This window comes from Microtus oregoni, unplaced genomic scaffold, assembly GCF_018167655.1.
Source record: "Microtus oregoni isolate MIOR12 unplaced genomic scaffold, Mior012 000031F_ref0000149, whole genome shotgun sequence".
In the NCBI taxonomy this organism is placed as follows: domain Eukaryota; kingdom Metazoa; phylum Chordata; class Mammalia; order Rodentia; family Cricetidae; genus Microtus; species Microtus oregoni.
Genome location: NW_024543090.1, coordinates 5,140,023 through 5,157,100, shown reverse-complemented (window position 1 = coordinate 5,157,100; position 17,078 = coordinate 5,140,023). Strand labels below are relative to the sequence as shown.

The following is a 17,078-nucleotide window of genomic DNA, read 5'->3' as shown; positions in this document are numbered from 1 at the left end:
AGTCTACCCAGAAGGACAGGCAAGGACCAGAATCACAGGATTCTGACTTTAGTATTACAGGCTTTGACTTAGATCCTTGTTACTAAGTAATATTTCATACAAAATGAATAATGTGAATTTTTTTAAAATGAAGGCAGTTCTCGTCAAGCCTGCTTTCTCCACAGTTTAATCTGTGGGTTGCTGAGGAGAAGGCTTCTGCAAATCATGAAGCTTTGTACTCAAGCAGGGAAGGCCCAACCTGAAGCCACCACGCTGCCCTTGTCTCTCCATCTTCCATGTTTCCTGACAGCAGCACCAGCTACAGACACGATCCTGGTGGCAATGGCACCTGCCTCTGCAGCAGGCACCAGCCAGCTCCTAAATCGTGACAGGGAGACTTGTCATCAGCTGTGAAATGCTCGGCCTCATCTTGTACTTTAACCTGTTTCGTTTTCATTTACCTTTTGCCTTAGAGCTTTTTTCCTTTCTTTCATTCTGTACATCTGTCTGGTGGCTGCCTGGCTGGCCCCGGAAGTCTCCCTCTCATTCCCCTTCATTCTCTCCATCCTAGATTCCTCCTCCTACTCTCTGCCCCCCAGCCCTGCCTATCCCTCTACTGCCTAGCTATTGGCCATTCAGCTTTTTATTAGACCAATCAGGTGCCTTAGGCAGGCAAAACAACACATCCTCCTACCTTAAACAAATGTAGCATAAACAAGTGAAACACACACGTCTTATCTTTACCTAGCTAAAGTAATTACTATTCCACAGCGGACCTCCACTTCCAGACGGGCTTTCTGGCTCTGGAGCCTTGGATACCTAGATCACTTTAGGAGTGGGGAGGACTCATACCCAGCTGCCAGTGTTGGTTGGGTTCCTGCTTGAGAGCATAGCCCAGTTCAGAAGGCAGGCAGTTTGAAAAATCTGTTTATGTCTAGAATGGCTAAAAAGTATCCGCTAGATCACTTGTGTGGTCTTCCACTGTGAGCCTCACAGAAGGAAGCAGTGCTGGGCGGAAGACAGCAGGAGTTAGTGGGGCAGAACTCATCCTCCTCCATCCTCCTCTCTCTTCCTCCTCTTTCCTTCTAACCTTCTCAGCTGTGGAAATTGAGCCCAGGGTCATGCACTCTACCATGGGGCTGCATATTAAGATTCTGTTTGTTTATTGAGGCAAGGTCTCTGTAGGCCTAGCTGGTCTTTAACTCACAGAGATCCATCTACCTCTGCTGGGTTTAAAGGTTGTGCTGCCATGCTCAGCTTAGATTTGTGTGTGTGTGTGTGGGGGGGGGGGTGTTCAAAGGCCAGTGCTCTTAGGGCTGAGCCGTCTCTCCAGTGTCTTAGGGCTGAGCCGTCTCTCCAGCCCCAGATTTGAACTTGTTCCTGCTTTACTTTTCTTTCTGTGTGTGCCCTGTGGCCATGGCCAGTTGTTGGCCTTAGTGTTCTGCTCCTCTTAAGAGCAGAGCCTGGGGCTGGAGTGATGGCTCAGTGGTTAAGAGCATTGCCTGCTCTTCCAAAGGTCCTGAGTTCAATTCCCAGCAACCACATGGTGGCTCACAACCATCTGTAAAGAGGTCTGGCACCCTCTTCTGGCCTTCAGGCTTACACAGACAGAATATTGTATACATAATACAGTATCTGTGCCTATGTGTTCTTCCCACTGAAATGCAAAGTTCTGCAGATCTGATCTAGGGGTGACTGGAAAGACCGCCCCTAGGAGGTGATAAGTCAGTTAACTAAAACCTAGTCAGACTTGTCTAACACCCCTGATCACTCTTCTTTCCACCACAGAGTCCCGAATTTTGACCTTCTTGGAGACATACCTTGCCTCTGGTCATCAGAAGCTACTGCCTACGGTGCCAGGGGGCTTGGGTCCCATTCAAAAAGAGCTGGAAGAAATTGCAGTGAAATTTGTGCGCCTGGTCAACTATAACAAGATGGTGTTCTGTCCTTACTATGACACAATCCTCAGTAAGCTCCTTCTCCGCCCCTGAGGCGCACGGCTGCCGCAGCACCCCCTCACGTCCTCAGAAGCCCGCTGTCGCAGTGCCCTGCTGTGGAGAATGGCAATGGGTACGCTCCTGTGTAACGGCACTGGTTCCGTTAAACACACGAAGACCATAGTGTGTCGCTGAAGGACTCACGGAAGGGCGCACTGAGCTCTGTTCTGTATTTACTAGTGCAAGTTTACAAGCTCAAGAAGCTTTTGTTCTCTGGAGTGTGTAGGTAGTGGCCAGCTGGTATCAGTTGACTGCCACTGTCTCTGCTCCCGCTGCATCGGCTTGGAGGAGCCAGCTCTCCAAGGAGCCTGGGACCTTTCTTGTGGGTCGTTCCTTCTCAGATACCCCAGGCTGGCACATAAGCCATGACTTGTTCCCTTGCCACCCTACAGCATTCCTCCCGGTATTCTTCCCCGGGACCGTTTTAGGGCTTTTTCCTTCTTTTTTCAAGACAAAGTTTCTCCATGTAGCCCTAGCTGTGGAACTAGCTCTGTAGTCCCGGCTGGCCTAAACTCACAGAGATCTGCCTGCCTCTGCCTCTGCCTCCCCAGTGCTGGCATTAAAGGTGTGCACCACTAATGCCTGCCCCTTGTTGGTGTTTTATGACCAGGCTGTCTATAGCCTTACAGTGTCCTGTTCCACCCCTTCCCCACCTCCATCCGTTTATTGCTTCTTAGGTCCGGCCTAGCCAGTGCTCCAAGCCCTTTTGTTCTTCAGCAGAGTTACTTGATAATATATTTTGTCTAATTTTTTTATTATTATTATTTTTGAAACAGCATCTCTCTCACACACACACTGGCCTGGAACTTGCTATGTAGAACAAGCTGACTCCAGACTTGTATGAATCCTCCTGCCTCTACTTCACACATGCCAGGGTTACAGGCCTTTGCCACCATACCCGTTGGATAGAACTTGATTTTGAAAAGCTTGTTTTGTTGGTTGGGATGTAGTACAGTGGTTAGTGATTGTCTAGTATGCACAAGGCCCTGGGATCCATTTCTTGCATCTAAACAATGAAAGACACACACACACTAGGCATTAAGAAGTCATAAGCCCCTGTAGCTTCAGTTACTTGAAAGGTAGGAAGACTGTTTTTGCCCAAGAATTAAGCAGCCTGGGTAATGAAGAGTCCATCTTTTTGTTTTGTTTTGTTTTTTGAGACAGGGTTTCTCTGTAGCTTTGGAGCCTGTCCTGGAACTAGCTCTTGTAGATCAGGCTGGCCTCGAACTCACAGAGATCCGCCTGCCTCTGCCTCCCGAGTGCTGGGATTAAAGGCTTGTGCCACCACCGTCCCGTTTAAAGAGTTCATCTTAAAAGAACAAGGATAGGGCCGGGCAGTGGTGGCTCATGCCTTTAGTCCCAGCTCTTTGGAGGCAGAGGCAGAGGCAGGTGGATTTCTGTGAGTTCGAGGCCAGCCTGGTCTGTAGTGTGAGTTCCAGGACAGGCTCCAAAACTACAGAGAAACCCTGCCTCGAAAAACAAAACAAAATAAAAAACAAACACAACAACAAAGAGAACAGAGACAGAAATACTGTCCCTTTGTCCTTGCTGCAGAAGTGCTCCTGAGTCAGAATGGCTGCAGCTGAGGCTTGTGGAGCCAGGCATGGTGACATGTGCCTGTAATCTTAGCTTTAGGGAGGCCGAGGCAACAGAACTGCAAACTGAAGGCTAACCTGGAGTACATAGGAAAAGCCTCATTCAAAAGCAAGACATGCTGGGCAGTGGTGGCACACGCCTTTAGTCCCAGGACTTGGGAAGCAGAGGCAGGTGAATATCTGTGAATTTGAGCCATCCTGGTCTACAGAGCGAGTTCCAGGACAGCCAGGTCAGGGCTACAGAGAAACCCTGTCTAAAAAAAAAAAAACTGAAAAGATAGATGTATATAGTTTAGTATAACAGGAAAGAGAATACTCGAATAATCCAGATGAGCTGACAGGATTCTAATCAGAAATTAGATTTAAGTATTCCAGGTAGAATAGCCCAACCTCACTAATCTAGGGAAGAAAGACAAGTCCCCAGCATTTGAGCAGAATTTAAGGAATTTGAGTGACCAGAATTCCTAACACACCGTGTGACCATGAGAATGCTTCAGATGATCTGTTTAAAAAAAAAAAAAAAAAAGCCAGGCGGTGGCAAACGCCTTTAATCCCAGCACTTGGGAGGCAGAGCCATCTGGAACTCTAGGTTTAGGGCCAGCCTGGTCTACAGAGCAAGTTCCAGGACAGCCAGGGTAAACAGAAACCCCATCTTGGAAAAGCAGAATATGTTCTGCACGGCTGTGTGTGTTTTAGAGAGGAGCGCTGTGGTAGAAGCAGAGCCGTGGCATTGGAGTGCTCTCCCGCCAGACTGACAGTCCCCGCTGATGACAGATGCAGAGTGCACAGTGACCCTGGCCGGGGAGCTCACCTAACACCCAACACTTCAAGGCGGAGGCCGAGGCTAGCCTGGGTTACATCGCAAGGCCCCACCTGGAAAAGAAGAGGAAAGAACGGCTGAAGTGAGGGTGATTCCCTCAAAGGTGTGCGACCAACGACTCTAGTGCTGGTTTGTTTCCCAGTGAAATAATGTGCTGGGCGCGGGGAGCCACCCTTAATCAGAGGGACTCCGCGAGTTCAAGGCCAGGCTGGTCTACACAGTGACTTTCCAGGCTGTCGAGGGATGCATAGTGAGACCCTGTCCTAAAAACAAATAAAGTATGCTATGTTATGTGCTCAGATTGTTGTCGTTACTTCTGATACAGGGTTTTCTGTGTGGCCCTGGCTGCCCTAGAACTCCCTCTGTAGACCAGGCTAGCCTTGAACTCAGAAATTTCCCTCTCTCTGCCCTGAGGCATGTGCCAGCACACCTGGCTAGAAAGCCATTTAAGTTTAGCCAGAAGTGTATGCAAACACCTGAAATACCAGAACCTAAGAGATGGGGGCAGGAGGATTCGGAGTCCAAGGTCAGCATTGGCTGTCAGCACATTTGACAGCCAATTTGGGCTAAATGAGGCCCTTTCTCAAAGTAGCAAAAGAAAACAAACAAAAGTGTTAAGTTTAGGCTTCAGGACAGATTGTCCGGAAGAGTCATTAGCTATAGCCCTGGAGGTGTAGATCCGTGGTCAAGAGCTTGATTAGCCTGTTAAAGATTGCATATTTGATCCTTGGTACCCCAAATCCCAAATCATTTAGTAATAACATAGAGACTTTTGCACACGAGCATAGAAGTAACCTGGAAGCTATTGAGATCGACTCTGGCAGCTGTCCTTGTGTGACTAGGGTCAAAGGCCCATTTCAGTATGAGCAGTTTGCTCTGAGCCTTCTGCTCAGGAAGTGTTTGTAGGAGAGTTAAATACACACTAGGGTTTGCTGTGGGGAGGCATCGATTGCAGTGGTCACAAACAGGGAAAGCCTCCGTGTTGCGGTTCCGGGCCCAGCACTAGTAGGACATGTCTTTGGAGGTTTTTGATTATTTTTTTTAAGATTATTTTTGTGTACTGGTGTTTGCCTGCGTGTAAGTCTATGCACCAAGTGCATGCAGTGCCTGAAATACCAGAAGAGAGCATTAGAGCCCCCGGAACTGAAGTTACAGTTGCTAGCTGCTTAGTGGGTGTTAAGAATCAAACCCAGGTCCACTGGAAGAGCAGCCAGTGCTCAGTAACCACCAAGCCATCTCTAGCCCAGTCCCAGGATATAAACAAAGGACTTGGATCTGCTTGTAGGAACTCAGAAATGATAAGATCACTATTTAAGGGACTTTTAATCTATAATGATTTGGCAAATTGGAAAATAAAAAGCTGAATTGAATGTAATCGCCTGTCATCTCAGCATTTGGGTGACTGAGGCATGAAGTTTGAAAAGTTTGATACCAGGAGAGAGATCAAAATGTAAAACTTTAAGACAATTCTGAGGACAATTCTGAGCCCTCTCAGTCTCAGCGGTAGAGCTCCCTCCACCCTCAAACGAAGGACCTAACAGCTACACATGCACGTACTGAGATGTTGGGAACTTTCCATCTCCCTGAATAGGAGCAAGATAAGCCTTAGGTGTTGACTCAGTTACTGATGTTTTGACTCAGGCCCCAGGAAAGGGGCAAAGTGACCCTCAGAAGTTTCTTCTTACCTCATCTGATCTGGCAACCACTCTCCAGCCAATTATTGGTAATAGCCCTTTTGAATAAGCCAATCATAATAGTTAAAGAACAGCCCCCAGACACCCCTTCCTTCTGTGGTTTTTTTCCTTTAAAAGTAGCCTATACCAGCTCTTCGGGGTCTTTCTGGCCTCTAATGCTGAAAGACCCTGTCATGACAGAATTAATAAAATCCTCATTCAACACATCAGCTGTGGTGTGAGAGATGGTCTCTTGGGGTGTCTCCTCCTCGGTGATTGTACTCTAGGGTCCAACAAAAAGGTATCCTCGTTTCAGCTCCTGAACCCGGTCACTATAAGAGGGCAGGCTGGCAGCAATTTAGGTGGGAGTACCTTAAAAGTCAGAAGCTCATCTTATAGTGTGTTCAGTGAGGCCACTTCTGGGAGGTCCCTTTAGGAAAGAGCTCACTGGCATCTGTGCTTACTGAGGCTGAGACGCCTCCACACATGTCGACCGGATTCATCCTGCTTGGGACTCCTCTCCCCTCCAAGGATGGAAGCAGAGCTTTCTCTCGGGTGGAAGGTGCAGTCAACACTCACACAGCGGTCTTCTAAATCCCTAAAATGCTCCTAAGAGTCAGCCCCCCCCCATTCCTAAGCTGGTGGAGTTGGGACTGGGCATCTACAGACTCCCAGCTCAGCACCTGTGTATTGTCCGTTGCCTGGGTTTCCTTGGGAACGAAGGAGGTGTGGTTGGTGGCCGTGGTAGTCACTTTGTGAAAGTAATTTAACTTAATTTTCTTTCTGAGCTTCTCATTGGATTATCAGTGAGAGCCAGAAAAAGTCCACTTAGGTCATTTACTTAAGCAGCATTTACTTGTGGGTTGTATTATGTAGCTTAGTGGTAGAATGTTTCTCTAGCAGCATGAAGCCCTAGGTCCCAGCCATACACATGCACGCACACACGCATGCTCACGCGTGCGCGCGCGCGCGCGCACACACACACACACACACACACAGCCCCAGCAGATGGTCGTTTACTCAGGAAGCATTCAATATTTCTTTGTAGGTTTTGTGATGTCCTTCTCTAGCAGCGCAAGGCCTTGATTCTTAGAAGCATCATGGCAATTAGATTTCACTTAATTACCTAACAGGTTTGTGCAGATGTGTCTTTTTGTGACACCGTTTAGTTGGTGCTTCAGCCACATGTGGGCAGAACCGGGCACAGTCAGCATCCCCCAGCCTTTTAGGGCTGATGGTCATGAACGGCAAGAGTAGTAAGTGCAGCCTTCTCGGCTCTCCCTTGGGTGGAAAGGAGAGTGGATTCGCAGGCAGGTGTTTGGGGTTTGATTTTGCTAAATTTGAAGCAGCAGATGGGATTCTGTAGCTACACAACCCAATATGAACACATTTCAGGGAGTGAGCCCTACTGATACATGTGTAACTGTTAGCTGTGCTAAGTGAGTCAGGTGTAATGGAGCAGAGGTTGAGGCAGAGGGATCTCTTCGAGTTCAGACTGGTCTATAAAGAGAGGTTCTGTCCAACCAGGGCTAATAGTGAGGAAAAGAATTTGGAATCTGTTCTCTGTTAGGTACCAGCCTTGTCCCATCCCCTGTTTCCACCTTGAGAATGAAGCAACAGCTCTGGCCATCTGTGACAGGGTGGTAGACAGTGCTCCTGGTTCAGAAGATCTAGGTTTGGGTGAAGTGCTAATCTGATTATTCCTCATCAATAAAAACCCAGGAGTCAGACATTGGGGTAAGAACCTGAAGACTAAGAGAAGCAGAGGAGCCACCGGTCCTCTGCTACCTGCTCTGTGCCTTTCTCCAGAGGGGCCGAGAGCCCTCCCCGCCCTGCCTTCCTTCCTGTCCTATCTGTCCTCAGTCCCGCAGAACTTCTGTGGATGATTTGGTCAGCTAGCAGCTACCCCTGCCCTCTGACTCGAAGTAAGCTTCATGTTCACACAACATTTGGTTGTCTTCTCCCTTAGGTCTCCGTATTTCCGTCTGTGAAACAGAAATGCTCCAGATAGGACTGGATTGGATAATGGGCATTCAGAAGCTTTGTGCATAAGAAAGGTCTGTAACCTCTCCAGTGTCAGCAAAGTATGTAACTCTGTCAGCCTCCTTCATGTAACTCTGCTTAGTGCCAGGATGCAGTAGTATCCAGAGCTCATTTTATTTACAGGCCTCTAGGGCGGGCTTCCTTCCTGAGCCCTCCTTAGGACTGGCGTTTACGTCCCTCATCTCTGGTGGTGAACCCCAGACTTTCTTCACATCCCGACAGCCCTCTCCACCCACGACTTCTGCCCATCCCCGCTCTTACAGAATGAGTAACGTGTGAAGGGACAGATGAGCAGGTGAATGCTAACTGAGGCTGGGCTCTGAGCCTCATGCACAGGCCCTCAGCCCATAGTCCACCTCCAGCAGGATTTGTGCTTGTATATCGGGCTTTGCATGCTGATTTCTCAGTGCACAGCCTCCTTGGTCAGTTTTTACAGCAATGTCATGGTCTGGGTGAGGGGTAACCGCTAAGCTGTCCTCAGTATCTATTAAAGTCACTAGGGCTAGAATTGTCTCAGCAGTGAAGGGCACTTGTTGCTGTTTGCAAGAACCCAGGTTGGGTTCCCAGCATCCACATGGCGGCTCACACTGTGAGGACCTGACTTGCAAACTCCATTTTAAAGAGAGGGCTTCATCTTTAGCCACATAATGAGCTGGGGGTGGGCGATCTCAGCTCCAGAAATGTGCTGCTGTAGCAGACGTTTGAACAGATACCCTAAAAATGGCCAGTTAAGAAGATAGGGAGCAGGGTCATAAAATTTAACAAGGTCCAGATGTTCTTGGGAGGCATCCTGTCCTTGAAGATACCTTGTCTGTTATTAAAGGCTCTTTGTTAGGTTTTCAGGCCCTCAAATTGACCAATGGGTTCAGAAACTGTTGGACCCTGGAGTCCAATCACCGAGGAGGAGTCGCCCCAAGAGACCATCCCTCACACCATGGTTGATGAGGATTTTATTAATTCTGTCATGAGAAGGTCTTTCAGCATTCAAGAAGCCAGAAAGACCCCAAATAGCTGGTACAGGCTAGTTTTAAAGCAAAAAGCCACAGAAATAAGGGGGGAGTCTGGGGGGTGTTCTTTATTATGATTGGCTTATTCAAAGGGCTATTACCAATAATTGGCTGGAGAGCGGCTGCCAGATCAGGTGAGGTAAAGGGAAACTTCTGAGGGTTACTTTGCCCCTTTCCCAGGTGATGTGGGAGTGTCATATATCAATCTGTTGATTTCATTGGTTAAGCAATAAAGAAACTGCTTGGCCCTCATAGGTTAAAACGTAGGTGGGAGGAGTAAACAGAATAGAATGCTGGGAGGAAGAGGAAGTGAGCTCAGACTCCACAGCTCTCCTCTCGGAAGCAGACGCCTCAGAGAGACGCCATGCCCCGCTCCCAGGCAGACACACGTGATGAAGCTCCGACCCAGGATGGACGTAGGCTAGAATCTTCCTGGTAAGCGCACCTTGGGGTGCTACACACAGATGATTAGAAATGGGCTAAATTAATATGTGAGAATTAGCCTAGAAGAGGCTAGATAGAAATGGGCCAAGCAGTGTTTAAAAGAATACAGTTTCCGTGTAATTATTTCGGGGCCTAAGCTAGCCATGCGGGCGGCTGGGTGCCAGGGACGCAGCCCCGCCGCTCTTATTACTACACCCAGGGACTGAGTCAAAACATCTGTGGGCATCTGTGGGTTATCTCGTCCCTATTCCAGGAACGCAGCTCTATTGGGAGAACACTCACGAGGACCCAGGGAGGTGGAAAGTTCCCAGTATTTCAGTACGTGCATGTGTAGTTGTTAGGTCCTTGGTTCCCAGGGGAGGGGGAACTCTACTGCTGAGAGGCCTCAGAGTTGTCTTAAAGTTCTACAAAACTACCTTACCCTATGCCCTCCTTACCCAATCCCAAGACGACAGGATATGAACTTCCCTGATCACAGCGTTTAAAAGTTCTCCCTCCAGGGCTCCCTGTCGCACTTTCTGCACCCGCCTGCTGTGGTGCTGGAGAGATGTTGGTCCAAACTTAAGCTTGAATATTATTAAAAACCCTCTTGTAATTTGCACTGGAAATCCAGCTCTGTGAATTTATCTGGGGACCAGAAACTTGGACATAACAACACCATCCGCAATTCCCGTTCCAAGAGACCTGGCACCCCTTTCTGACCTCTGTGGGTACCAGGCATGCACATACATACATGCAAAGCATTCATACACATAAGTAAATCTAAAAAGATTTTTCACTTCAGAAATAGATGGTTGTAGAAATAACTCTCAGGAACTTAAACAGAGTTTTACCTAATGCCCTCATGTAGGTGTTCTCTTACGCCTGTCTGTTGCACGGATAATAAAAACCTAGAGACAGTGGGTTCAACCTGAAGATCAGAAAAGCAAAGCAGCCAGCCACCAGAGAGACCTTTTACCTCTACCAAATCTTCAGACTGAAGTTGCGAGAATCTAACTCCACACCACTGAGTTCCTGTCTCTTCCCCTTTATATTTCCCTCTCTGCCTAGCTATATTGCTCCTGTCTCCACCTCCCTGTGCTGGGATTAAAAGTGTGTGATCACAAGTACAGGGATCACCTTTATGTGAACTGTCTCTCTTTTTAGACAGATTTAATCTTGTGTAGACCAGGATGGCATTGAACTCACAGAGATCTGCCTGCCTCTGTCTCCAGAGTCCTGGGATTAAAGTTGTGCCACCATTCCCTGGCCTGTAAGACTGCTTTGCCCTCTGATCTTCAGTCAAGCTTTATTTATTAAAACACAAATAATATCCCACTATGCCTGTCTTGGGTGTGTCGCCCTCTGACCTCAAGAACCAGGACTAAGATGTAGGCCGTGCATGATGGTGCCACTTGGTTTTGAAGGTGTGCCCAGTGTTAACAGCGCCAGGCAGATTTCACTTCCCTTAAACCTAATCACTTTTAGGTCTTCGTTTGGTCTGTTTAATTTTATTATTTTGTATGTATGGGTATTTTGCCTGTACATCTCTATGTACCATGTGTGTGTGGTCCTGCAGAGGCTGGAAGGCATTGACCCTCTAGAACTAAAGTCACAGATGGTCACTGTGAGCCATCATGTGGGTGCTGGGAATCAAACCTGGGTCCTTTACAAGAGAAGCCAGTGAGTACTCTTAATCACTGAACCATCCCTCCATCCCACAAGTCTTTTTGTTGGGGGATGTCTCACTATATCAGCCCTGAACTCACAAAGGTCCTACTGATTCTGCCTCCCAAGTGCTGGGACCAAAGGCGTGCGCCACCATGCCCAGTTTCTGCCTTTGCTATCTGAAGCCCTGTTGGCATGCTCCAAACAGAACTGTAGCAAGTGCTCAGACTAGGGGTCTTTTACAAATTACAGTTGCTTTAAAACATATCTCTACACAGCAAGTTCCAGGACAGCCAGGACTTTTACAAAGAGAAACCCTGTCTCGAAAACCAAAAACCAAAATTTCTCTCTGCACATGTGTGTATGCCTGAGTGTATGCATGTGCACCACATGCTTGGGGTAGCCTGTGAGGGTAAGAAGAGGCATCAGCTCTCACAGCTTGGCTGCAAGCCTCCATGTGGGTGCTGGGATTCAAACCTGGATCCTCTACAAGAGCAGCCAATGCTCTTAACCACTGAGCCGTTTCTGGCTCCAACAGTTGGTTTTGTTGGAGAAAAAGCTGTTCCTTTGTTATGAAGGTTGGCCTTGAATCCTGGGCTTTTGCTCTCCTCTTGCCTTGGTCTTCCATACACCTGGAAGTGCAGGCATGCACACCCATGTACCTAGCTGTCACCCTGATACCTGCATTGAGTATTGAAGATTTAATTAATAGCACGGTACCAGGATTTTGTTTGAAACTCTTAGAATTTCTGAGGCTGGAGAGAGCACAGTGGTGATGTTGGACCCTAGAGTCCAATCACTGAGGAGGAGGAGTCGCCCCAAGAGACCATCTCTCACACCACAGCTGATGGAAAAGCATGAGGATTTTATTAATTCTGTCATGACAGGGTCTTTCAGCATTAGAGAGGCCAAAAAGACCCCGAATAGCTGGTACAGGCTACTTTTAAAGGAAAAAGCCACAGCAGCAAGGGGGTGTCTGGGGGTTGTTCTTTGACTATTATGATTGGTTTATTCAAAAGGGCTATTACCAATAATTGGCTGGAGAGCAGTTGCCAGGTAAGAGGAAACATCTGAGGGTCACTTTGATCCCTTTCCCAGGGGCTGAGTCAAATAAAGTCTCCAGGAGGCCTCCTACCTGGAACATACATCAGGAACTGAGTCAACATCTTAAAGGTTATCTTGCCCCAATTTCTGGAGAACATTCACAAAGACTCAGGGAAATGGAAAGTTCCCAACATTTCAGGACATGTGTGGGTAGTTGTTAGATTCCTGGTTCCCAGGGGAGGGGGGGCAGTACTGCTGAGAGGCCTCAGAGTTGTCAGAAATGGCTTTAGAGTTACTTTAGAGTTCTACATTACAGTGAGACCATAGGCTACTTTTGCAGAGGACCCAGGTTCGGTTCCCAGCACCAGCACTAGTTCACAGCTGTCCTTAACTCCTCCAGAGGATGCAGTGTCTTCTGGTCATGTTCCAGACACACATACCTGGATATAAAAATATTAAAAATATACCAATCCATTAGAAGCTCAGTGTGACACTAGGAGCTACTGCCCTAAATGGAGTTTGCTTTAGGGAAGAAAGATTTAATTTTTGTATGTGTGTGCACACGAGTGTCCTCGGAGACCAGGAAAAGGTATGAGGTCCCTGGAGCTGGAGTTAGGGTGGTTATGCACCACCTGTTGTGTGTGCTGGGAACTGAATTTGAGCCTTCTGGAAAAACAGTCTGTGCTCTTAACCACGGAGCCACCTCTCCAACCTCAGAAATACCTTTTTAAAACAGAATCAATGATTTACTACTGTGTAAGTGAACTCTTGGCATTTATACACTAACCACAGTCCTGTAGATAGATATGCTGGCAAAAGTAGGGTTTTGGTTTTTTGGTGACATTGTTATTGTTCTGTAGCTTGCTTGGTCTAACATGGAGCCTATTGTGTAGCTCAGGCTGGCCCCTCTCTAGACATTCTCTGGTCTCTGTGGGATTACAGAGGTTTGATTTTTTGTTTCACTTTTTTTTTCAGTCTTACTTTGCTAAGGTTGGCCATACATTAGTGGCATCTTGTTTCAAAAATGGTAGTAAAAGATACAATTTGAAGCTGAATTTTAAGCACAGGATAATGTAATCACACCTGAATTAAAATTATAAATGGTTTGAGTTGTATTCTCAGTGTACGAGTTTAACATCGCAGCTCCATCATGCTTTGGCCTTTGTCTTTGTAATTTTTTGTGTGTTACTCTCTTCCTTCCTGGGTTTGATCTAAGAAGCTTTTCTGGAGATGAGGCAGGAGGAGGTCTGTTTCCTTGCTAGTAACCAAGGAACAAAATTTAGTTCTTCTTCTGAGTTTTTCCTCACTGTAATTTGGTTTTTTGGTTCTTTTTTTTTTTTTTTTTTTTTTTTTTTTTTTTTTTTTCCTTTTTGACAGGGTTTCTCTCTGTGGCTGTTTTATAACTCACTCAGTAAACCAGGCTTCACAGAAATCCACCTGCCTCTGCTTTTTCCTGAGTGCTGGATTAAAGGCCTGACTGGGTAATTAACCTAGTCTCTTAAATGATCTCGAGCTCATGAGAAAATGTATGTTAAGTACTTTTTGAAATACATTTCAACAGAGGATGAGACAGGGAGTCTTTGAGATGAAAGAGCCTGGCTCAGTGGCGCACACCTTTAATGCCAGCACTCGGGAGGCAGAGGCAGGTGGATCTGTGTTGAGTTCAAGACCAGCCTTGTCTGCATAGTGAGCTCCAGGACAACCAGAACTATATATACCCTGCCTGAAAAAAACAAAGATGAAGTAGGGATTGGAGAGATGGCAGTTCAGGGCACTTCTTGCTCTTGCAGAGGACCAGAGTTCACATTACCCATATAACTCTAGTCCCAGGGATCTGGCACCCTCTTCTGGTGTTTGTGGGTACTGCATACATACAGCATATGTACACACAAAAATAAATCACTAAAGAGGAGGCTAGAAAAATGGCTCAGTGGCTCAGAGCCCTTGGTGCTTTGCAAAGGACCAATGTCAGTTCCCAGCCCTCACATCCAGTGGCTCCTAACCACACCTGACTCCAGTTCCACAGGATCTAACACCCTTTTCTGGCCTCTGTGGGAGCCACCACATATGTGGCACAATACGTAAGAATAAAAATTGTTTAAAGTAAAAACACCTCAATTGACAGAGGGTCTTTTTTTTTCTGTGTGTCTACTGCATGCGTGAGTTTCTTCTCCCCCAATAAATTCCTTTCTTCAACTGCAAAAATAACAAAATCCCAAAACCAAAAAAAGCAAAAGAAACCAATTTCCCTCAGAGTTGGGGAAATGGCATTCACATTTTAATATTTATAAAATGCTTACTTTGTCCCCATTTTTGTTGTTTTGTTCTCTGAGATGGGGTCTCTCTGTAGCTCAGACTGCTTTGCAGGCCCATGCTTGTTCCACCCTAATCCCCTTCAGCCCAGGACAACTTTGTCGTTCACACAGGATGATCTTTAGTTCTTGGTCCTCCCACCTCCACCTCCCACATTACAGACATGTACTACCATGTTAGCCAAGTACTCAAACTCCAGAACTACATCCCCAGCCCTTAATTAATCCCAGCAACCACATGGTGGCTCACAACCATCTGTAATGAGATCTGGCGCCCTCTTCTGGCTGCAGGCAGAACACTGTATACATAATAAATAGTCTTAAAAAAAAGTATCAAAAAACCAGAACAAAACAGGAAAGTACATATGTCTGAATACACAGAAAATGACTTTTCTCTCTTCTTTCCTTCCTTCCTTTCTTTTTGTTTGTTTCGAGACATGGTTTCTCTGTAGCTTTGGAGCCTGTCCTGGAACTCTGTAGACCAGGTTGGCCTCTGCCTCCCAAGGCGTGCGCCACCACCACCTGGCTAGAAAATGAGTTTTCAGTGTTCTGTTAGCATTTAATGCAAATGGCATTAGATGAATAATATAGTATCCATAGCTATGATCATAAAACCAGAAGAAGAAATATTGGGGAGATGGCCAGTGGCCTGAGGCCTTGAGCTTGGATCCCTAGTACCCAGATAAAAGCTAGGCATGCCTCTGCTTGCCTGTAACCTCAGCACTGGCAGACCCTAGGAACAAAAAGGCACGCTTCAGGTTCAGGGAGAAGGTGACTGTCTCAGGGACTAAGAGCCAGAAGAAGACAGCTGACGTCCTCCACTGGTTTCTGCCTGTGCACATGTGGCTCTCCCCATATTCAGATGAATGCACACACACACTCACACACACGTACACATACACACACACACATATTCAAATGAATGCACACACACGCACACACACACACGCACACGCATGCACATGCACGCACACACACACACATACACACACACATACGCACACACACACGCACACGCACACACACACATATAGAAACAGGAGGCATGTTTTTGAGGTCCTTTATTTTTTCAAGGGACCTTTTTAAAAATTGTCAAACTACAAAACAGATGCCATATATTCTGCCATAAATAAAAACAAACAGGCAGGACTATGTAAGCAAACTGAGAACAACTGTTTTTCAGAAAATGTGAAAATATTCTGCAATCATAAGTCATCCAGTTTTTAAAATAAAACTGTGGAAAACTCACAAATCTTAAGCGGCACATACAAGCCACCCTTGAAGAGGAACACGTTGTGTAAATTATGTAAAGCCCACCCTTTCTTAGAGGACAGGTCTTTCCGCATTCAAAATCCACACAGGCTTCGTTTCTGTTTCTCAAGAACCATATAATAGAGGCACCAATGACAATACAACTTTGTTTCCAAAAACATTGTAACAAAGCTTTGTTTCTTTAAAACATGACTTAAGAGGCAAAAAAGGAATCCTGGGTAAGAGTCTTTTCTCTCAGAGGCAGGTAGGTTTTGAAACTGTCTCATCGTATCCGCTTCTGCTGCCGCGCTCTGTAAATGTCGTGAACAGGGGGAACTACAGCCCCCTTTTCTTCGTCTTCGTCTGAGTCCTCATTGGGTCTTTTAACAGCCTTGGTGAGCACAGCGCTGCTTTCCACTGGGCCGTTGCCTTCCACAGCCAGCTCCGGGGCCCCTCCAGTGATGATCCTCACGGCTTCCTCAACAGCTATTGGGATGGACAAAAAGGACAGGGCTGGGTGCTCGCAGTGATGCTGCTGTAGAAGAGGGCTCTGCTCGTTCGCTGGCCTATCAGCAAGCTTCGACTGTTTGACTGCTACCACACAAGGTGTGTTAAAACTAAGACAGACCAGACAGTGCGCACCACAGCTAGGACTCCGTGACATTCTATCAGAATGTGGCCACATCACAGAAGGCTCAGTTTACTTCAGGTGTCACCGCACTTCTGCAGACTAGATAATTGGCTTTAGAGACCTCAGTAGAAGAGAACGATCCCTCTTCCTTGGGAAACCCCATACTGAAAATGGAGCTCCTATTACTCACTGTTTGGTATCTTGCATCTTCGGAAAATTTCCATCAGTTCATCCACTTGTACAAAAGGACCCTATTATGACATGAAGAAATTTAGTCTCAGTTATCCGATGAATTGACTATTTTGTACTTCCCATTAAACAAGAGAAAAAGCATAGAATTACTGTGGCCCACAGAACCAGTGTGCACAGTGAACAAACCTGGAAGCAGATAGGAGGAGGGAGCAGTTTCATTAGAACAACAGCTGCAGGAGGCACTGGGAACACTCCACCGGGGACCGGGTGTAAGCCTGGAGCTGAGACAGAAGGCAGGCATGAAACAAGTGGCTGCAGTTTCTGCAGGAGAAAGCTGAAACCAAGCGACCTTCACACCTCCCTTGTCCCTGCTGCTTTCTTCTGAACACTTAAAAAGGGTTCTGGTGCTTTCCCCTACGACCAATTGAACTGGGCCAGCCAGG

General features: G+C 46.8%; 2 protein-coding genes across 6 annotated transcripts in view; one reads left to right on the top strand and one right to left on the bottom strand.

Annotated features, from left to right (window-relative positions):
* Positions 1-4,690, top strand: part of Tcp11l1 (t-complex 11 like 1) — a 36,320-nt gene extending 31,630 nt beyond the window's left edge. For all 5 annotated transcript variants that reach the window (XM_041678859.1, XM_041678862.1, XM_041678858.1 and 2 more), the window contains one exon: positions 1,768-4,690. In XM_041678859.1, the coding sequence (XP_041534793.1) occupies positions 1,768-1,970 (203 nt within the window). In that variant the 3' untranslated portion in view covers positions 1,971-4,690. The remainder of the gene's footprint in view (positions 1-1,767) is intronic.
* A 10,923-nt stretch (positions 4,691-15,613) lies between these two features.
* Positions 15,614-17,078, bottom strand: part of Cstf3 (cleavage stimulation factor subunit 3) — an 85,333-nt gene continuing 83,868 nt past the window's right edge. Inside the window, exons 19-21 of the mRNA XM_041679113.1 lie at positions 16,822-16,916; positions 16,634-16,694; positions 15,614-16,298 (exon numbers count right to left, since the gene is read on the bottom strand). Coding sequence (XP_041535047.1) covers positions 16,096-16,298; positions 16,634-16,694; positions 16,822-16,916 — 359 coding nt within the window. The 3' untranslated portion in view covers positions 15,614-16,095. The remainder of the gene's footprint in view (positions 16,299-16,633; positions 16,695-16,821; positions 16,917-17,078) is intronic.